Below are 23172 nucleotides of genomic sequence, written 5' to 3' on the forward strand. Positions count from 1 at the left end.
ACCGTACACGAGAAATGAACTCCCTTTCTGCGAAGATACGCTTCGTTTGGAGGGGTCACCCAACAACGCCACTGATGTCTGAGTACCTTGAATCACTTATTCACCGCCGACTCACTCTTTTGCGGTGTTCATCTGCTACAACTTGCCAAGAACGCTGCCAGTACAGAGCGGTGGCCGGCCCTAAAGTCCTACGTTACCTTCATGACACGTCGGCATCGGCAAAGCTCAGGCAACGGTTCCCAGTTTCCAACTACGGGATGACAGGATCACAGGAAAACCATTCGGAGGTAGCAACAGAGTTCGTCGAGTTCTTCCGTGGATTGTACTCAAACGCTGCATCGGCTGCCGATGTTTCTCTGGGTGCTTTTTCCTTAAAAACTCTCCCGCTGGCTGAGAGCAGTACATTTGCAGCAGTACAAACTTAATCCACATCGAAGACCTCGATGCTGCTGTGCGTAGAGCAAAGCGTGATACAAGCTCGGGACCGGATGGGATACCCGCAGAGTTCCACGTTCCTGCCGCTCCACGTTTTGTTCGATGGGTTAGGTTCCAGGTTGTTCGATGGGTTTTGTGGCTGGAGCCCTCCCATCGTCTTTTGTATTGGGAAGCATTATACTTATGCATGAGATAGCTGATAACCTTGCGGATCCTGAATCGTGGAGGCCGATCACGTCCTCAACAACGACTACAAGCTTGTCACAGCAGCAATACCTTGTAACAAAGACCGGGCAGGTTACGCCGCCTCTGGCAACGGCAGCAATAGCCTGCCAAGTCAGTCAAGTGCTCCCGCTTCTCCTTCACACTGACCAATCATGTGGTGTGCCAGGTCGTAGACTGTGTGCAGCCTGAGTGGGATCCGCGACCTTTTGCACTACACACAGCGGCGAGCAGCGTCCGGCGATCTACTTTCCTTTGTCCATGCCAAAGCATTTGACAAAGAGTTACAAGCACACCTCTTTTCCCTGCTGAGCGCTTATGGCTTCCCATATATTTTTGTATCCTGCTAACGTTTGCGGTACGAGAACCACCGCAGATGAGTGTAACCGGATTGCAGTCCGTCTGCTTCCACATCCAGCGAGATGTACATCGAGGCTGCTCGTTGTCTCTCGCCCTCTACGTCCTGGCTTTGGACCCACTTTGCAATTTACAGAAACGTCCTGGTCAGTCAATGAAGTCCCCCTTCCGGGAGCATTCTTGGAAGATGTCTGCGTATGCTGATGCCGTCACATTCTTCAACGACCGATGCTCGCTAACGAAAGTCCAGCAGCTGTACGAGCAATACGCAGCAGTATCAGGCAGTCAACTTAACGCCCAAACGTCCAAGATCCCCCTCTTGGATCGTTTTATGCCGACCATGACCTTCCGATGCAACAATGCACTACCATGCGCATCCTCTTTTTTTATCAAGATGGCGCCACGCCTAGCCACACTACCACACACTAGCCGCTAGACACTAGCCACACTGAGGATCCAGTACTCGTGTCGCGCAGCACAGGAGTACGGCTTCTCGTGCAAAGAGCGAGCATATCTCTTCCGGTGCGCCTTTCTCGCCACCTTTGGTTTCAGGCCCACGTTCTTCTGCCGCCTGCCTCTGCCAAATCGCTATCCGCACGCAGATCCTCTCGTCCTTCTGGTGTCGGAAAACAGCACTTCTCGATGAGATGCTCCGAATGCGTCCACAGACAGGAGGTTGGGCGGTGCTGGATGTTGCTATAGCCTGTGGGTGTTTTGCACTGCGTACCTTAATGGGCATTTTGTCATCGGAGCGTACCCCTGCACAGTCACATCTACGACATTACTAGGTCCCCTCCGTCGCCACCTCGAGCCTGATGCACCCCTGCACAACAGTTCAAGCGCTGAGGTACCTAGAAGGTTCTAAGCCGCAATAATACGATTCTTCCAACAAGTATGCGTTTCAATTCCCACTGTCGACCCCGGAATAGGACTACCGCTGGGTGTGGACACCCTGTAGCCTCCACAGCTGGACCTTCCCGTCGCGCTATACAAGTTGCGCAAATTCGGTGCCCTGCTTTCATCCCGTCCTGGCTCCCTGGTGGCCTACGGGAGTGACCCTCTCTGGTGAACCCCTTACAAAAATAGCTTCGTCCTTTCTGTATACGTTCTGTGTACTGTATACCCTGCCTTCTTTCTGTAGACTGCTCCTCTATGTATATCAGGCACACAGAAACTCTGTATAACTCTTGTAGGCATCTTGTGCCCCTTTTCAGCATGCAGACATTCTGTGCGTTATGTATAATAACGACTTATATATATAATAATATAATAATGACTTTCTGTATAATACGTACGCAGATATTATGCGTATTATATGTAGACTTTCAGTATACTACGTAAGCAGATATTCTATGTATTATATGTACTTTTTATATGTAGCCTTTCTGTATACTACGCATGCAGACATTATGCGCATTATGTATAGGGGAGGGGGATATGTTTTTTGAAAAAACGTACGCGTATGCAGCGTACTACGTATGCAGATATTCTGTGCATTATATGTAGACTTTCATATGCACTTTTTATATGTCGACTTTTGTATACTACGCATGCAGACATTCTGTGCATTGTGTATAAATTTTCTGTATACTAAGTATTTAGACATTCTGTGCATTGTTTATAAAATTTATGTATACTATGTATGCAGACACTCTATGTATTATACGTAGACTTTCTGTGTACTACACATGCATATATTTCCCACGTCAATTCCACAGGAGTACGATGGACAAGAGTTGCGAAATTCAGAACATTGAATTCTAATGTCTGCAAATATAACATTGCAACACTAGCACAATACATAAGTTCTACTCTGTTCTTTCTGCATCAGGAGCAGCCGGCAGGAAGGGTTGAAACGAAACAAGCCGGCGAAGTGGTTACGTATTTAATGTATTATTAACAAACACATAAAAGAAGCCAGACCAAACACTATAAAAACAAGGCAGGTTTGTTCTGAGCCTATATTTTCTAAACAGAAATATCAAACAAATTTTGCAAATGTTATGCATCTAATTTCTTCTTTTGAGTAAACAAAAAAGGAAGGCCTCGATAGCTTAGTCGCTAACTCAACTTGCTGAGCGCAAGATCGTAGGTTCAAACCCGACCGAGGACGCTACCAGTGGGAGGTAAACATTGCTTCCAGCACCGTGTGTCGGAGATTTTCGTATCGTCAAAAGAATGCAAAGTAATCGAGACTATCTGCAGCCCCATCCCGCGGCATGTGCAGCACATTGCAGAGAAACGTCACGTGTAACATAGGATCACGCCGCCTACTGGCAACTAGGTAGCTTTAATGGCTGAAGCTGCAGTCCTGGATCGATGGATTCGCGCCTGAATGGCGGCAGCCAGGTTTCCTCAAACAGAATATGCAGGTGTCCCAGCTAAATGGGAACATATTCCTAAAAAATACATATATCATTTTTTCCGAGATGAAGTCAATTGCAATATAGCATATGCTGAAGGGCAGTCATTAGGAGGGCATTAGCAAACTCCTAGGGCAATGTCTTAGTTAACTTCCAATAATTAACTTTTTAAGTATAAAACCTACTAATATATATCACTCGGAAAAAGTGATATATACCGGGTGTTTCAGTTAAATCCCCGGGCTAAATAATTCGCGAACCGGTGCACCAATCGAATAACTTTCTTTTTTTACAAGTATCTGTCCAATACCGCCTACAAGATGCGCACCGCGTGAACGAGCGGGAGGCGCTCATTATTTAAATAAAAATTCAAATGAGTTTCGTGAAAAATGCTAATTTCTAAAGCAGGGCGCCGTCACCATTAAAATGGGTACTACTCCTTTTGGGACCTTCAGTGGACACCTTTTAGAGAAAAATCTGCCACCGAAGCGGGTCATTTATTGCAGTAATTAATTGGTTTCGGTTTACGTGTTTTTGTCGCGGCTGGTCGCGCAACTTAAACGCAGGCCCAACAATTTCGTCACTAACTAATTTATTTAGCAGAATTTCATGGTTAACGCAGTTGAACGCTTTGAATATGTCAACGAACTATACTATACGTCATAGCTGATCACTGAAGAAACTCTTAAAAAGTTTCGGAACGATATCGAACACATTGATTGGAGCCCAGTGTTCATGCAGCACTGTGTAAATGAGGCTTATTGGGCTTTCCTCCGCAAGTTTGAGCATGCCTATGATAAGAGTTTTCCAATACGCTTACGCAAAGTCAAGCTGCGCATACGCAAGCCTTGGGTCACACCTGAATTGCTGGGCTTAATATCTGAAAAAAAAAAAAAAGAACAGCTCTACAAAACATTCATACAATCAAGAGACATTGATACCCCAAAGGAATTCAAATACTTCCGTAACCGCGTATCAGCGGCCGTCAAGAGAGCCAAGACAGCTTATTTTAAAAATATATGTAAGGAGGTCAAAAATTCCGCCATGGCATGGAAAGCAATAAGAAATATCACGGAAAGCGAACCTTGTGAAATTAATGACATCATAATAAACGGTGAGAAAGTAAATGGAGTTGAATTATGTACCAAATTTAATTATCCCTTTACTAGCGGCGCAGAGCGAACATGTCCTCTTTGTGGGGATACAACTGAGGCTTATAGAACAATGTCATGTCATATTCGGGACTCGATTTTCTTTTCTCCAGTCACCGAGAATGAAGTATATTCTTGTTTCATCAACATAAAAAATAGTAAAGCACGCGATTACAGTGAAATTCAGATCAAACCAGTGAAGTATGTCATCGACATTCTTGCCCCTGTTTTGGCACACGTGTTTAATCTTTCTTTATCAAAAGGACTCTTTCCAGATAAGATGAAAATTGCGAAAGTAGTTGTCTTTCACAAAGCAGGTAATGCAAACGACCTGGGAAAGGCCAATTTCAATCCTTCCCGTGTTTTCAAAACGTTTAGAAAAAATCATTCACTCCAGGCTAACTAAGTTTTTCTCTCGACATGATATAATTACACAGTATCAGTTTGGCTTTCGCAAAAACCATTCCACGGAAGCAGCACTGTTACATCAGAAAGAACTAATAATCCATAATCTGGAAAATATGTTATACATACTTGGCATTTATATTGACCTCTCTAAAGCGTTCGACTGCATTGTCCACTCCATATTACTACACAAATTGGAAATTTACCGTGTGCGAGGTACGGCGCTTACTCTCTTGAAATCATACCTAGGTGATAGCTATCAATATGTAGAAAATAACAACTGCCGCTCGGGAATGTTACCAATTTCTGCAGGTGTACCCCAGGGTAGCATATTTGGACCGCTTCTTTTTCACATATATGTAAATTACATCGTTAACACATCACAAGTTGGAAATTTTTTTATATATGCTGACGACACCGCTTTATTCATTACAGACAAGAACAGTACAAATATTACTGTGCAAGAAAAACACGGCTCTTTCCCGAATCAAAAGGTGGGCTGAGGCAAATGGCTTGAGCATAAACTTAAATAAAACCAAAGCAGTACTGGATAAACCGAAAAACAAGCCAGTATACATTCTAATGCCCATTCACTTGGGTAGCAATACTGTCGAAATAGTGAGAGCGGTAAAGATACTTGGTGTGTTCTTCTCGGAAAACCTAACTTGGAATGAACATGTAAACTACCTTAAGCGGAAAATAGCTAGAGTTATAGGCATTTTAGGTAGGTATCGCTTCCTCCTACCAAAATATGCAAAAATAATTATTTACAATTCCCTCATAGTGTCTCATTTACACTATTGTCTTCTTGTATGCAGTACCACCTCTCAGAGGAACATCAATAGTAACTTTATCCTGCAGAAACGAGCAGTCAGATCCATTGCTGCAGTAGCTTTTGATCATCATACTGCTGATCTTTTTGTTGATCTTAGTGTAATGAGAGCAGCAAACTTTTATCCTTCTATACTTCTCAACACTTACGTTCGCGCCGTAAAACAGAATCGCAGCTTAATCCTATCACGCCTTAACATACACCAATATAATTCACGCTCAACGCGGCAGACACAGTGCGTAACAGTTCCACGGTGTCGTACAAATTACTGCGATCAGTCCATAGCTTATAATATCGCCGTCCTTCTTAATCAATACTGCAGAAAAGGAATCGGAATGGACTACTTGTCACAAGTTGCGCTCAGGGCTATGTTTATAAACTAGCATCTTTTTCTTGCAATCAGTGTGCCCATGCAAACTGAGTCATTTACTGTAATTATTTTGTCATGTTCCCTCTTGTTGTCAGGTTTGTTCTTATTGATTGATTGTTGTTGTATTGATGATTCATTATTGATTGTCAATTTTGATGTCAGAGTTTCCTTTGCTGACTGATGCACCAAGATGTTACACGGAGGCGTGCCCTGGTCAAGCAGCCTTGCACTGCTTTTTGGCCACTTCCACGCAATTTGTCTTGGATATTAAATATGAATAAATGAGAAATGAAATGAAATGAAACAAGGAGAGAGAGAGAGAGAGTATAAATTGGGAGTATGGATTGATATGACGAATGGGTCCGCCTACATGCTGCAGTTGTCTCTGATGCCTACATACTTCACATGTCAGGTATGCGGATGATTTCAACCGGCTGGGGTTATTTAACGTGCACCAGTAATCACTGACATACGTTGCTGGAAGGAATGTTCCCTCGTTTACGTTACTACCATCCTTATCCAGTGTCGAACCGGGGATCTCAGCTAGCCAGCATGCTACCGAGTGAGCTGCCGAGGCGATTTTACATTAATGCAAGTTATCAGTGAAACGTGCTAGTGCCCATTCTTCCACCCTTTAAAACAATACGTTTTATTTACAAACACCGTGTAACAAAATTTTGTTTGGTTGAAAAGCTAGAATGCTGTGCATGAAGTTGCTGTACTTGTAAATGATGATGGGGAATGGGAAATCGAGAAGATACATATAATTACTCCGAAAGAGACAAATATTCGCCTAATTAGACATCTACGTATCCGTCATGCATGTATATTGGGTAGGTAAATTTGCCTGCCTCGCACAGCATAGCTCCGAGCGTCTCTTTTCCTGTTTTTCATTCCGTGCTAGTTCCGAGAAGAAGATGTGGCCATGAGGGCCGCACAGATGTCGACAGCTGGAGAGGGAAGAGGATGAAGGAATGGAGGATCCGAGGGTGTTGTTCGAAACAGCGAACGTGGAAGGTTGCGGGTAAACTGAACAATAGTAACAGTCTACAGACTACAATCAGCACAAACTACGAATGATGATAGGAGAATCAAGGTAGTCTGAATTAAACCTTGTGAAACAATTTTCCGCATTCCGCAGAAGAAGAAAATTCCGCACGAACTACTCGAATATCTTAGGTGACCTGAAATGCTGCGCAATAAATAAGAAGCAATGCAACTGTGGCGCATGACTACGGGATGTCAACAACTGCGTTATTCCGCACGTTATTCCGCACGAACCAAAGCGGCTTTTACGTTCGGTCACATTTCGTTTCATGTAGTATAGGGAATCCACGAAGCGAAACCAGTGCTGAATATAACAGCTTCTTCAAAAGTGAAACGCGAAATCTCAATTTCTTCGTGTTCATGCAGGACGAGATTAGGCAGCGCCGTGACACTTTCACGGAAAGAGGAAGCGCACAACTTCCGATCGTTTTGTTCAACTTTCTCTTCAGTTATGAGATAAATGGAGGAAATCCGTTTCAAAACCGCTGAGTAAGACAACCTCTTTGTCTGTCTGCGGAGCGTTCCCTGTTTCCCACGTGCCGTGATAGGAAAGGACAGAAGTAATTCCTTGCTGAGCCTATATACGGGAGCGCTATGCATTTCTTTCGGCCACTCAAGCATGAGAAAGGAAGGGGGACCGACAATGTCATTCACTGGTTGTACTCAATTTTGAAAAGATCAAGTGCGTGTCCTCCCTTCCGTATAAACAAGGAAAGGTAAGAGCGTTCCCTTTCCTGTCTTGCTTATGATGATGTCTTTTGGATTGCTGCTTTCTTTATCGATGCTAAACCGTTTAACCCACGACCATCTCTATAATACACGACCATAACACTCGCCCGTTCGCCTATAGGACTTCCGTCCGCGCCTCGAGGAGCGGAAGTGCCGTATTTACGCGCGGAGCGCCCGCCAGGGGCGCCACTTGCGGGACCCAGAAGAGCGCCTGTTGTAGCTCAGCTGTGTGCAATATGAGTGGTCCTTGTGGTTAATTCTTTGTGCGTACATGTTTGTGTATTGTCGCAGGTTCTCTGTTCATGTAGAGCTAAGAGTTCTGAAACTAAATTATCGTCACGTAAATTATCGTAATTAACGTTCAATTTTACGTTAAATTAACGTAAATTATCGTAACGTAAATTATTAAAGAGATGACTGACACCTGTTACGACGTCCAACAGAATTTGTTGTATAAGCAAGCACTTCAGTTTTAAATCAGCAGTTGCTTGTTTTGTTTTCCTACTTATTGGTCCCTTTTTATTTTACTTTTACACTTTTTTTCTTCTTTTGCGGTTTGCCATTACAATGCTCTGCTAACCTTTATTATGCTGTTCGGATAGAAGCCACTCTGAGAATTTCTCTTGATGGTGGCTTTTCTGCGACGCTACCTTTTGGTGCCTTTTTTGTGTTCGTTTTGCACTCCTGGGAGATGCAAGGCTGTGCAAACTTCGTGATCACTAAACGTACACTCTAAATCAGGTAACGCATATGTAACGGTTAAGTACCGCTTGGCCAAGAGGTTCATTTTTTAAAAAATGTACCTCTTAAAATTAAGAGGTACATGCGCCCTCACATGCGGTACATGTAACGGATAGCGCGCAGCGATTTAGGCCTACCCGTCGGGGTAGTTCCCCTCCTCCACCATATATTAACAGCCCCAGGAAGCTACGCTGCACGATAAATATAACAAACAAATACCTTTATTCGAAAATTATATCCATTTCAGGATTGATGCTTGTCCATCGCGAGCGTGCATTGTCATGGTGCACAAACGCCGAACACACGGGGCACAACGTATATGGATGAACGATGACCACTGCGTCTCTCCTTCACCACTGCAGCTGCTCTGTGGTCACGCTTCTTTATCTCTTCCACACCTTTGGATAGCTGTTCTTCCCCAACTTCCGTTTCTTCCGCAGAACGTAACACCAACCACAGTAGACGATTGACTCACCCATACGACATCGCTTGACGTAACCTAGGAGAAAATACAATGTAAAAAAAATCCAACAAACGAAATAGCTTGCCTGAAAAACATGCCTACTTGCTTGTGTAATCCAGGTGTAAAATGAACTCTCGGCTCCTCTAATTCACGCATCAACGTTCGTGCATGAAGCACAAAGTTCGTTGTCTCCGTCCCTCAGTCGTTGTGTCCAGCCTGCCGGTGATCAGGACCACTGGGAATCAGAGCGAAGATGAACGAAAATGCGTCGTGAAGACGAATAATTACTTCAGAGATATAATACGCACCTTAAATGACTTCAATCTTGAACGCGTCGAACGAATTTCTTCGAAGACCGAGCAGACTCGTCCTCGCTCCCCGACGTTTCAAAACAAACTTATTTGCAGCGGTTGCAAGAAACGAATTCTTCCCAAACATGCGATCCCTCACGGTCATGGGTTCTAGTTATTGCACTTCTTTGACAGCATGATAGTGCTCATCCATTACGGCACTGCTGCATAAGGGAATTTATAGACTGGTATTCGGAATCACACGAAATATTTTTGCAGCGCATGGATATCGTGAGAAGGCGTTCGTACTCATGCGCCGGAAACACGCGGTACACATGAGGTACAGCTGCTATAGATCGCGCTTAAAAGGTACCTAGCCGGTACGGATGGGTCTCGGAGCCCTTGTACCGTTTGAATTTGGCAGTGGTCGCGGACTGTACCTGCTGGTTGAGGACTGCACCTCATGTGTACCGCCTGGCCCAGGTGCGGGTCCTCTTTCATGCGGTACATATCGGGTGTCGGATTTAGAGTGTAGGTACCGTTGCCACGGTGCCACGTCTGAGAATTTTGCGCTTTGCGCCGATGCTAAAGTCTTCGGCCTTGAAATGCCAGGAACACGCAGAGTTCGAGCTAGCATGCAGGCGAAAAACGATTTTAGATGGAGAGTTTTTCGCTGTTGTTGCAGACAATGGTCGAGGCTGATTACTTTGTTGTACGAAGCATCTTCATCAAATTTAATGCAAGCCTTTGCTCATCGGCACCAGTGAAGATGCTGTTCTCCTTTGCGAATCTGATTGTACGGCCGAACACAAGAATCCTAAGTGATGCAGTCAAACACTTCTAATATTAAAATTACCGTGATAATCTAACAAATAAATGCTATTTTTCCTTGCTGACTTGTTGTTATGTTCATCGTTATTTCTGTAACTCCAGATGACATCTTCATCACAGTATTTATGGTACTAGTTACGGCATTTAAATACTCTATATTTTATATTTAAATACTCCTATCGAAAAGTATTTATGAAGAGTATTTAAACACCCGTTTCAACAAAGTATTTTGTATTTATATTTAAATACTCAAAAAATGCTTTTATGTCCACCCCTGGTCGGAGGCCACGGTTCATTATTCGTTTTTTTCAGAGAGAGATGCGTAAAAGGTACTCAGCTATATTAGGTAAAACTATTTATGGTACACACTGCCATCCATAAAGTGCACCCTGTATGAAATGAAACAATCGCAATTCGCAATGAAGTTACTTGTGTCAAGACGCCGCGATATATTTCGAGCCACTTCTCCCGTTAGACAGCATTTGAGCGGAACTCGTGGAATGAAATACTTGTGTCCGACACTGCTTTATTCGGCTTGCAAAGCGGGACGTTGCAGTACACCATCACGTCTATACACCATGCAGAAACCATGCACTGGGGACAAACACTGTCCATCGCGTGAAAAATAGCAAAAACCAAACGCGAATGACGGCAGCAACGGTATCCGCATAGCATGCGTCGTCTGCCGAGGGTCCAGTATTCAGCGCCACAAACGCGCGGCGGCCGCTTGGCGAAACTACATCAGTGGCGCTGGGGCTAGGTGCGAGTGTTATGGTCGTGTATTATAGATATGGTCGTGGTTTAACCCACGTATTTTGCTCAACGTCATAACAAAGAAGACGCCGCGAGGCGTCACAAAGATCGCTGCCCTCAGTCACCGCATAAGCAATGCAAGGTGATCAACATGAAGCAAACTACGCAGGTACCTGTAGAAAATACACACAAAAAATCATTGGCATTATTACTCCAGGTCCAACACAGAAAGCAGCTATACAATTTTAGTACTGCGAGCACGCACTGGCACCTCATCCACTCCTTGCGCCGATACCGGTCAGCATCGATGTGAAACATTTTCATGAGTGTCCGTCATCGATCCAAGATAACCAAGAGGCAATGGAGCCGTGCATTAGCATTGGTGCGTGAACCGGAATCTAGTGTTGCATAGCTAATCAGTATTAAATAGAGAACGCTAATACTTGCAAAATCAATTATCAATCAAATCAAGCAAAATCAATATCGTTATACGTTACCGCCCTCAAATTAGCGATGTCATTACCCAAGGGAAAACTACTCCCAACATAGTATGTATATGGAACTTATAGACATTGAGTCAATTTTTTTGCAAAAGCACCATAGTAGTAGTTAAGCTTATTATTCCTGCAACCTACCGACCACCAAATACTCCACCTTCGCATGATTGCATATGCCAAGTGAGTATTATAACCAACACCCTCCAAACGTCCTGCTCTACAGAAAGTGGCATTCTATCGTTCGACGCAACTAGAGTAACAAAGTTATTTCACAATAAGCACCAGCTCCCGTGGCACAGTGGTTAGGATGATTGCTTTCAACGCCGAGATTGGGAGGTGACACGGATTTGAATCCTGTCACCAGCTGTGCTCTGATGTTTCCCTGGGTTTTCCGAAGACTTTCCAGACGAATGTCGGTTCAGTTCCCCCCGAAGTCGGCCCAGGACGCATACTAACCACTATCCCCCACTAACCCCCCCCCACTCCTTCCTGCTGTCCTCTCTCCATCTGTCCACGTCTCTACGCCGCTCATAGCCACAGTTGCTTCGCGTCGCTAACACGGAATTAAAAAAAAAAACGTTCAGAATACGCAAGTTCTTTATCCCCCAAATGATACTTTTGATTCCGTCATAGCGCCGCGAAGCACCTGTGCCTATGAGCGCCGTACTGACGTGGACAGATGGAGAGAGGACAACAGGAAGGAGTGGGGGGTTAGTATGCGCACTCGGGCAACTTTAGGTGGAACTGTGCGAACATTCGTCTGGAATGACTTTTGAAAACCCAGTGAAAACCTCAGACAGCACAGCCGGTGGTACGATTCGAACCCAGCACCTCCCGGTCCTCAGCACGACCTTGGCTACAACCAAATTACATACCTTACGCGAAAATACGTACCAGTGTTGTACCAGCTGACCCTAAATCCCCATGGTATACTACAGCTCTGAAGCATTGATCGAATCAAAAGAAACGCTTGTATCACACGTGATAAGCTTGCCATCTGACCGTGGTACCATAAAACTTTGCTGAGCCACGGCCCCTGGATCGCTTTCTCCGATCGAGGGGCCGCGATCGAGGGGCCGTGGCTCAGCAAAGTTTTATGGTACCACGGTCAGATGGCAAGCTTATCACGCTGCTGCAGCAGCTTATTATGAAGCTGTCAAAAACGCAAAAAAAAAACCTATTTCCTCAGTAATACACTTCCTTATATCATTTCTAATCAACCAATAAAATTCTGGAATATCGTATCTAACAAAAATGCAGTAGGCGCGACGTTGGTGAGTGCCGATGGCGCTGCTATCACGCCTGAAAGGTGTGCCTCCTTGTTGAACGAAGTGGTCATGTCAAATTTTTCCTCTGCCGCTTGTTCGTCTGCACCAACCGTCCAACCATTCGATTTCCTTCCAATGTTACCTGTATCAGTAAATCCATCTGGAGTCGCAAAGTTAATTTACACTTTAAAGTCATCATGCTTTTCTCAATTTGATAATGTTAATAGCAGATTCCTCAAAGAAACGGTAACCTATTCCTCCATTTTTCTAAGTATGCTGTTTCAGCAGTCATTGGACCGTGGAACCCTACCCGAGGATTGGAAGATTGCAAAGGTGGTTCCACTTTACAAATCTGGTGACAAGTTTAATCCTATTAACTTGTTCTTTTTTTTATTGCGTGCTAGCGCCGCGTAGCAAGATTGTGCCTCATATGCACAAAAGGTAGCAGCTCCTATCATCCAAACGCCCATTTCCACCGACATCCAAAATCAACCAAAAGCTCATTTCCTCCGAAAAAAATATTTCTTAGCTTCTGGGCTTTCGGTTGATCTGGGCACGCGGGTGGCAGTGACCCATATCCCCAAATGCTCTTTTCATCCGAACGCCAGAACCACCGAAAGCGAGCGGATCCTAAGTGTGGGGGTATCCGATGTACAGCCCGAAGCAGAGTTAACTGGAACGCCACTTCGACTGGCGGAGGTAATGTCGGGGAGAGAGCAACCCTAGCGGCTCATAGAGAAATAAAGGCGAACAGTGTTGCTGCTGGAGCGTCCGCCTTGCCATGAGCTGATGACTCAGCATTACCCTCAGCTGCCGTTATCATCGCGATGTTTGTTTGTGTTTGCGGCGATTATGTGAAGTTGTATGTCGGCTGATATCGCACGGATGCGCGCTGACTTTCTCATTGATACACACAAAGGTGGTCGCGTCCGCTCAGTTGAGCATTTTCAGATTTGTGATGAGACAAATGAGGATGCACGGAGTCTAGTGGCAAATTCAATGCGGGAACGAGGGAATTTGAATTTGATGTCCACCTTTGTGTGTTAATGAGATAACAGCGTCGCATCCGCGTGATATCGGGCAGCATGCACCTTTACATAATCGCCTCAAACCGGAACAAACGTCGCGATGATAACCACGGTTAAGGGTAATCCCGAGCCCACACCTCATGCCAAGGCGGACACCCTCGCAGCATAATGGCGAATTCGGGTGACCATTTCATGGCAACTTTTTTTCCAGATCCCGAACAGTCATGTTCGTTTGGTCGAAGCAAAGCAATCTCGCTTGTTCGCGTGGCGCTTTCCGAGCGCCGAGAATTTGCCAGCTAGCACTTTTTTCGCACGATCTCGAAACTGTCGAGCTGTGGGTTGCCCAACTATTTCCAGTGTCATCAAATCCGCACTGCAACGGTGACGAGTGCCCTCATTGGCCCGCAAGTCGAAGTTCGCGTAATTTAGCAGACGACGGAACTCGAAGACGGGCGACCGCGATGCCCCTAACTTGATCCAAGTGTACGAACTCTGCCCTGCTTCAAAAGGGATGACGCGAGCCTGATCCTGATCCTAAAACCGCTAGATCCCTGGCACTCATGTTCGGGTGGCAACTGTCACGTGATCGAGCTCGGGAGCCGACCTAGCAATTTCCGATTGCTAGGCCATGTTGCCATAAAATGACCACCCGAATTTGCAATAAGTATATGGTGGCTAGAATATGTACCTGGTGTGACGTTCGCGGGCGCCGGCGCGAGCTATCCCCGGAAGAAACCGACAGATGGCGCTGCACGGAGTAGCGATGCCAGTTCGCAGCAGCTTCGCTGTACATGAAAACCAGGGTGGGGTTTGGAATAAAACGAGAACACGGACTATAATGCGTTTGTACATCCCATTTTAAATGGCATAGTCTGTTTCGTGAATTATGTACTCCCACTGACTGAAATTAAGCATATTAGGATATCACGTTACTTTCATTGCTCACAGTTTCAAAGCGCGGGTGTTCCTTTTCTTTTCAGTTTGTCGTCAAGCTATATTAGATGGCATTTTAGGTCTTTAGCCACCAAAAATTCACTAGAAAGACATTGTCATACTACAGGTACTTTTATTCTGAAAACGCTTCCACTTCGTCAGGCAAACCCATAAAAAAAGCATCACAGCTGAGCAAGAATGCTAACGTATGTCCATGAATCTCGGGAAGTGTACCTTCACAAACTAAAATCCATGAAGAGCAAATACAAGTGAACATTGCAAAGCACTGGGCACAAAGAAGATAGCTTATAAAAGGCGGCTTTGTTTAGATAACCTCAGCCTTGCCCTCTTTTCCTTCCGCGTTTGATTTACACCTTTTGCATAGAAGTGCAGCCTCGTTATGATATAGAACTTCGTTATTTTCTGAGTTAGCGACACTTGATGAATCTCGCATCCCACTGCTGGAATGTGCCCCCTTATACAATTGAGCACATCCAGTACACTCTCGGAGTTTAGCTCATGCAAACTAAAGACATTAGTGAAAGCCCCTTCGAGATACTCGATGAGTTTGTAAAACCTTTCCGTAACATATAAAAGGCCTCCACGGTCAATGGCTTGCGTAAAGCTGGAAGGATGGAGGGGGTCCCTTACAGGAGAATCCCTCAAACAAGAAGCGGAACATTCCGCACAGTTAAGAGTGGCAAGAGATTTCCTTGCTGTATACCCTGCAACATAGTATATCAAGCGCGAGTCACTCTTCTGTTGAACACAGGACATGTGGTCAGAGTCCATCCTTTGTTGCACACAGTCCAAGTCTCCGGCATCCATGAGAGCATCCAGGTCTCCAGTTGATGAAGCTCCTTCTGCGGTGCTTAGAAGGGATGACACAATCCCCTCTGAAACTGCACATCCAACAGGAGATTTTGCCAAGTTATAAAAACTGAAACAGTTTGTTGCTACTAAAAACTGTGTTGGTGTTGGATGATCATTCGGTCCAAATGTCTGTCTGATTATGCCAAAAACACGTTCCAAACTGTCCTGGCTGAGTCTTGCGGTCATCAGATAGCGATAGCCATGAGATGATAAGTATTCCAGAAGGCTCGTAGTGCTCTTGAGGGTGACTCTCAGTCCTTCCGCAGTACTCTTGCTCAGGAACCCGCCACTTTTTGCATGTTGCTCCCAGACGTTCAAGAAGCTGAGGAACTCCTCTATGTAAGCTGCCTCCGAAGAGCGGAATCTAAGAAAACAAGAAAACAAAGAGGGTTATTAGTATATTCTTGCTCCTATGGCAGTGAAAGCAAGTTGACAATAATAATAAAGAAAAAGATCCTGAATGCCAAGCCTTCTTGGGACATCTCATTTGCAATGGGAATTTACCTCAGAGCATCACTACTGCACCTTGACGTCATGACCTTGATGAGTCTGTTAACGCGCTTGATAAAGTTCTCTGTGGCTTCACAGCTGCCATACTGTTTTTCAATAGTTTGCCTGTACAGAGCAAGGCCCCGCAGCACCTCTTCGCTGAACAAGCGAAAAGCCAAGTTTACCCGCATCTTTTCAAATGCATTTGGGAATAGCACTGAGTGTGAAACATGAGGCATTGCCCTCAGTGTCAGAACGTTGGAATCGGCCTTCCAGGCAGCCTGGATGTGCTCTTTAATTACCTGTGTGCAAGACCCAAGCGCCCAAAACAGAGAATGAAAACAATGCTTCACTCCATATGGCGACAAAGTAATAATGGTCGGGAGAACCCTAAGCTTTTGTGGAGACAGAAAAGAGCATACCCTTCCATGTGGTGTATCAAAACCACACTTGAGCAGCATGTTTCGCAGACACTTGAGCAGGTGTGGGAAATCCGACACAAAATAAAGGAACCTGTTCAAGTCGACGGGGTGAGGAGCGCAGCACTTGATGTCGCTGGATGTAGCCTGCGAGGAATTAACACCAGGTTAATTTCAGAGCCGCGCTAGAGTATCACGCAAACGTACCTTAATGCCGAATCGTTTCCACATGCTCCGATTCCAGGCTGCCCCGTCACAACAGAGATAGTCAACCTTCAGGCCTGCCTGCTCACACTGTAGGATAGCATCAATAATGATCTTCGATAGGATATTTTCCTTCACATTTCCTGATGATGCAAAGACTCCTGTAATAATGATTAGAAAGGGGGTGTGATCCCTTGTGGCTCAAATGTGTAAAACCATTATCAGGTGTCATCACTCACCGACTATCTGTGTCCACTTCCCTGAAAATGGTTGGAAAAGCAGTACTAAACCGTGGTCAGCTGGAACAGCTTTGTCCTTTTGAGTTGTGAACTGACCCAGGTCAACAAAACCATCCAGTTTTCCTGATGACGTCACAGTGATGTTCTCGGACAGCTTCATTTCATCCAAAACGACCCCACCATGGCATTCAAATTCCTGCATTGTGGCAGTCTTTTTTGCAAGGGCAGAGAATAAGTTTGGGTTGAACCCAAATCCACTTTTATAGTTTTTCAAGTAGCTACGCAGTGTTGTGGGGCTAGGAAGGCACAGGATTTTATGTCGTCGAAGGTGCTCGTATAATCTAGGACTCTTCATCCTGGAGCAAAAAATGAGAAATGAAAATGAAGATCGCTAATTCTTCTACTCCTGATGCTATTACAAAACATGGAAACGATGTGGTTATTACCTCATGATAATACATTCAAGAACCCAGTCCTTTGTGTATGGCATCCCTTTGTTGGACTTCCGCTGAGCTGACTGAAAGCAGTGTTTGACTGCCAGTTGCTGCTTGGGAGGTAGGTCTTTAATCTGAAAAGAATTATGTGGGCTATGCTTACATGCTCTTTTTGCATGTCTAACTGCTTTGCACAATGTTACACAACACAATATTCACAGAGCTTTCAAGTGCACATTGCTTTCATGTTACTATTCATGCGAATGCTTTACCTTGCTCTCAAGCACCGAAACCTCAGTTGCAGCTGTGTTTGCATGCAGAACGGATATATCCTCTTTCAGCTGGCGTACTTTCTTGTCCCTACGCATAAGGCGCTGCCTCATCATCTTAAGAGTGACGCCTTCACGTGCAACTTTTCCTCTTGCTTTGCACCTTTGTGTGAACAGCAACTTTCTTGCATACTTGCAATGAAGACACGCACTTCCTGTAAGCAATAGCAACGTGTAATTTAACGTGCCTTATATGTGGCAGAGGAACAACTGAGTGGCAGGTGAATCTTACCTTTTTCTCCAACAATCCGACTGCATTTCTTGCTGATTGCTTGACCGTCTCTGACACTCACAATGGTTGAGTTGTTGACATTGACAGGGACAAACTCATCTACTGCACCGCATCCAATGCAAAGCGTTAGTTCATCTGTCGTGTTGAGAAGACTCTGCAGCTCTTCTATGGTCTGTATGTCACAATTGTCATGAAGCTTCCCTTTCATATACCTCGCGCACTGTATAGTCTTCTCAGGAGAGCTTGTTTTGATGATCAGGAGCTTCTCGGTTAGAAGATCGTTACCTGCTTTGTTCAACACGGAGGTGGAGAGCACAGTGGTTTCGCCAAAATTGTGTCGCATCCATACACCAGATGGAAGTTTTAATGCAGCTACCTCAACGTTCACTGACGTTCGGTTACTTGTTTCGTCAGGCACATCCGTTTCATCGTAGTTCTCTCTGTTCAAAAGCACTGAGGGCACAGCGGCGACGTCAACAGTGTTATCGGTGCGTTGCCTTTTGCAGGGCTGTTGTTTATCACAGCCCTCTGGGTTGCGTTCCTTACGCTTTTGTGGAAGCTTCTTAGAGAGGTAGAAGGGACAATTTGGAAAAATCGTTGGCACGGCATCTGGTTTGAGCCGGAGACGTTCCCTCCCCATTTGCACAACTTCTCCGTTTATCACAACACGTCCTGCGTAATGCCTATCGATGAAACGCTCGTCAAAGTGTAGTTCACATACCACAGAATTGGCCTCCAGTTCCTTGTCTTTGCGAGGTATATTTCTCTGCCATTGGACAAATAGCCCGCTGTCTTTTGGCACCGAAAACAACGCACGCTTTTCCTTTGCAGATCGGTATCCACTTGTGCAACCAGTCACAAAACAGTGCCTTGCTCGGTATTTCTTACTTGCTTCGTTCATGTCGAGCACCGTCTGCCCGCCTTAGGCGTCGAATGCACCGTCCTCGTCTTGCACAAGCACGAGTACGGCAAAGAGAAGCTAAAACAGTCGAGAAACCTGTCACGACAACAACGTATACAAATAGCAGCGTCGCTTTATCTTAGCATCGCTATGACTGTCAGCGCACCAAGCGGTCGTCTTCCAAGCGAGGCTCGCATGCTGTAATGGGGAATGGCGGTCGCTCTTCACACCAGGTACATATTCTAGCCACCATAATAAGTAGGACAGTCGAAACATTATTTCTCTGTATTTCTCCTAAGCGCCGCTAGGGTGGCGGTCTTCCCGTTTCGGCAGTCGAAGTCGCGTTCCAGTTAAGTCTGCCTCGAGCTGTGCTTTCTGCAGCTCACCAGAGAGGGTGACGTGACTCTAGCCATCACGTGGGTCCCTGGGTGCTGCTCATCCGGTGCTCGAAATGTTCTGTAACGTGATGTACGTGGTCCGCTGACTTCTACAGCTTCTTTTGTTTCCGTGCTTAATAATTATCCTTAGAGGTCTAGCATCTAGATCTCCGCGAGATGTAACAGATATGACTGATATAAAAATGAGAGCTGATGCACGGAATCTATATCAAAGAAGCCTGAGCTTGGATGGGTAGAAATGACACGACACTCGGTGTGTACAAATGAGATCGCGTTCAAGAAGTGATCTGAACGGAGAGATATTCCGAAAATGAATTTTATTCGTATGCACGTTGCTCACGGGCGAATCTCTTATCTTTGGAAGCTCATGGAGGTCCGCGTCATGAGGCACGGAAAAAGAATATGATGGGAATGGTATGTCCTGGGGCTGGAACATATAGCGGGACGGCGGAAAACACACAAACCTCAAGCGCCTTCTGAGGAGATTGACAGTTCAGACGATGTGTCGGTTTCATGCATTCATACTGCTTGCAAGCTTTTTCTTGGGGTTGTTTCAGCCGGTTAGTAGAGTGTTTTCTGAACGTCTGAACTGTATTGACAGAAAGCATTAAATAAAAGTAAAGGAGGAGGTCCTCTTTGTAACCTTCTTCGGGACCTGTACCGTGGGCGCTTTGTTACTATTTGCTTTCCACTATCATGACCTACACAGTGCCTGGACTCCAGTCACTCATATGGAAAATATCTCTATTGGGATCGGATCACTGCTTGAACGCGATCGACATCGATAATGCCTCTCCTTGGCGAAAAAAAGTCGGTGGTTTTGAGCGTTTGGTGGAAATGAACAGGAGAGGAGAAGCTGCTCATAAGCACCAAACGTCCAGAACATCCGAATGCTCATATGCATCGAAAGGCGGGAGACCACAAAGGCCGGGTCTTCCTCTCCCGCATTTGGAACAAGGTCATAGGGTGAGAAAGGTGGAATGAATGGCGACTACCAAGGCCGCTTAATGTGTCAGTTTCAAGTTTATGTAACAGCTTGGTCCTGCTTGTATGTAGCCAGACCGAATAGCGCCTTCTCGTTTATGGAATTCAATTTGAGCTTTATTTTCATAGACATGGAGGCAGCCTAGAAGAAAAGACTTGATTCTAGCTCGAAAGGCGCTCGGCTCCCAGGACTGTAGCAACAAAGAGCGTGGTCCCCTCCGAACATATGTCCGGGTTCACTTACAATGCAGAAGCTGGAATACGATATTTAGATAGGGTTTATATTATGCATACATAGACCTGCAGTGGACATTTGCGCAAAACCCTTCTTTCGAGCCTTGTTCTTCGCAAGTTGGTTAATCAATGCGTCATAGTCTAGAGATATGATAATCATGTTTTCGGTTGACTGCGAACTCAGAAAGCCTCACATCTCTTATGGTTGAGCGCAGGATATTCTTGATCGGTCAGTTTCATTGTGCTGAGGCTTTTTTCAGCATCAGCGACAGTAGCTGGTGTGGTCAGAAAATATAATCCTGACGCAAATGCAAGGATTCAGATATACAGTCAGACCTCGTTTTATGAACCCTCGATATACGAATTCCCTCAACTTACGAACTGCTCCACAGGGAACCAAACTTTTTCCGTGTATTTTGACCTCGTTTTACGAACCCTCGATATCCGAATTATGAACGAATTATTAGGGAACTGACCCAAAGTAGCCAAGCCATTCTGACCTCGATATACGAACGGGCGTTATGAACGTACAGAGGACAGGCCAATGGACCGGAGGATAATGAAAGTTCCTCAGTACATGCTGGCAAGGTCAAACATACAATGTCCCAACGTCGCTACGTTCCACAAACATGATTCACCATTTCCTGAAAGAATAATTCGGGCGTTTACAGCCGAACGGTTGTGAGTTTGGACCAGGTCTCTGAGATGGAAACATATTGCCATTCCAAGAGAAGGCGTTCAGTCCTGACAGCCGTTGACAAGCGTGATATTTGCGTTGGAAACAGTCTCATCCGCGCGCGGTACGGTACTTTGAAAACTGGGTGGATGAGTCAAGTGTCAGACTTCTGTCACCTCTTCTAAACAGGATAGACCCTGCAGAAAGTATGGTGCAAAGCACAATAGGCCATTTGCAAAAGTTCGAGGGAGCAGCGCGCATGCCGGGAAATGCTGTGCAAAAAGGACAGCGACGGCGCATGCGCCAGTACGATGACGACGACGATCGAAGCGATAGCAAATCGCTGTCGTTTTGCACAGCATTTCCCGGCACGCCCTGCCAGAGCGCGCGCTGCTCCCTGGAACTTTTTCAAATGGCCTATTACGCAGTATTTTCAAAAATAAAACTTATTCAAATCAATTTCCCGTGTTTTTGTGATGTATTTGTGCACTGCACTCCTCGGACCTCGATTTACGAATACCTCGATTTACGAACGATTTTCTGAGAAACGAAGGGTGTTCGTAAAGCGAGGTTTGACTGTATCTCCTGGAGGCTTTCTTGTATGTGTACGTTAAAAATTGTTTGGCGTCTCTTTGTTTGGCGTCCTCTCTTTTTCTCAATGACACAAAACGATATTCCATTATAAGTTCGCTGGCATCGATGTGTAACACTTTTACTTCAAAATTTTTGCTGCGATTCTCCAGTTCAAGTTCACATTGACACTGCCCCAAGTTGTTAGCGTTTTACAGAAATCTAAACAACTTTTACCACTCCACGAGTTGGTCGACAAAACAGAAGATATGGCCTGATCAGTGAGAATAAGAAAGAACTGAGATTTGAATTTTCGTTCTGCAGAAAGACGACTTTTACTTTTTTTTTTTACTTTTAGGAGAAGGTAGCAGACATTGCAGAACTGCTTCCTGATCTTGTCGCGTTGTTTGTACTCCGCAAAATAAAGAGAGGAACAGAAAGAACAGACGCAATTTGTACAATACAAGCGGTGCAGAAAATGGAACCACTTTTATGTTCCTCATTAAATGCCGTGCAGCATTAAGTTTATTGTTCATTAAGATTAATGTTAATTAAAAAAGCATGTCTTCCAATTTCGAACAAATGAGGAGTGCGAATGATAGCACTTGATTGGTTATGATCCTGTTTATCAGATGTCCACAACGACGCTCCTCTATTTTTGGGCGCACGGAACCGCGCGGGACCATTTCTTCCGACACGCAACCAGGGACCATTTTTTCCGGGACTATTTTCTTCCGGAACTCCATCCAACATGCTCTACACATTCTCGCTCCTATAGTTATTCTCTCTTCGGTCTTGAAGATGATTGGCTTGGTTCTTTGGATGATTGGTTTTCAACTCATTTCTGTTTGTCCACCGTTTTAGGCATTCAAGAACAGCATTACTTCCTCTTATAAGTAGAACTCGGAAATTTACGTGCCAAAACCATGAAAATAGACAGGTATTTAGACCCACAAAAACACCTAAACAGGCAAGAACATGCAAAAACAGACACGTTGTAGCCCATACCAAAACTACTTCTAATGTACGCTTCACGACGCAGACTTTATACTGTGGAACTGTAGCGAATGCTAGAGAACCATTCGATGACGCCAGTGCCTGACTGCAACGCTGTGCAGCGTCAATCCTCTTTCCTGCACTGCTAGTTCAAGCTCACTGGGTGTTATCGTTGAACCTCTAACATATATTCAGTTTAATGTTATTTCTTCAGTTTATTTTTGCTACTCGTTTTCTCTTATGTTTACTCGTTTATGTAGCTTATGGCGCTATGGAGTAGACGGCGTTCCATGTTGATATCCGTTCATCGGCCACATTTTCTCTTAGATGTTTTGTCAACCACACACTACCTCAGGTTCAGGTAGGCGAATTTAATTCACTGTGGTGAAGAGGAAAGGTCTCGCCGTTGTTGGCCTCACAGAGGTGGGCAACGTCACGACTGACGGCCTGGGGGAATGTGCATCCTGGTCGACTTCTAA

At 45.0% G+C, this 23172-nt stretch overlaps 1 protein-coding gene and 1 long non-coding RNA gene across 2 annotated transcripts; both read right to left on the reverse strand.

The window, feature by feature from the left end:
* Nucleotides 1-16258: 16258 nt before the first annotated feature.
* LOC135373255 (uncharacterized) lies at nt 16259-16994 on the reverse strand. Its single transcript, XR_010416382.1, has 3 exons — nt 16940-16994; nt 16704-16861; nt 16259-16643 (listed from the first exon to the last, which is right to left on the reverse strand). It is a non-coding gene; the product is annotated as an uncharacterized LOC135373255 (long non-coding RNA).
* A 1-nt stretch (nt 16995) lies between these two features.
* LOC135373324 (uncharacterized) lies at nt 16996-18835 on the reverse strand. Its single transcript, XM_064606546.1, has 5 exons — nt 17935-18835; nt 17646-17857; nt 17386-17507; nt 17120-17295; nt 16996-17015 (listed from the first exon to the last, which is right to left on the reverse strand). The coding sequence occupies exons 1-5, from the start codon at nt 18833-18835 to the stop codon at nt 16996-16998; spliced, it is 1431 nt and encodes a 476-aa protein (XP_064462616.1).
* Between the last annotated feature and the right edge of the window lie 4337 nt (nt 18836-23172).

This window comes from Ornithodoros turicata, unplaced genomic scaffold (genome assembly GCF_037126465.1).
Source record: "Ornithodoros turicata isolate Travis unplaced genomic scaffold, ASM3712646v1 Chromosome23, whole genome shotgun sequence".
NCBI classification, from domain to species: Eukaryota; Metazoa; Arthropoda; class Arachnida; order Ixodida; family Argasidae; genus Ornithodoros; species Ornithodoros turicata.

What these genes read in the sequence shown, in the direction of transcription:
- LOC135373324 (XM_064606546.1), bottom strand. Translation starts at nt 18,835, where the DNA reads ATGAACGAAGCAAGTAAGAAATACCGAGCAAGGCACTGTTTTGTGACT. An exon ending in TTTCGGTGCTTGAGAGCAAG is followed by an intron (nt 17,508 to 17,645) that starts GTAAAGCATTCG and finishes AATTCTTTTCAG; the next exon opens with ATTAAAGACCTACCTCCCAA. An exon ending in GCAGGAATTTGAATGCCATG is followed by an intron (nt 17,016 to 17,119) that starts GTGGGGTCGTTT and finishes ACAACTCAAAAG; the next exon opens with GACAAAGCTGTTCCAGCTGA.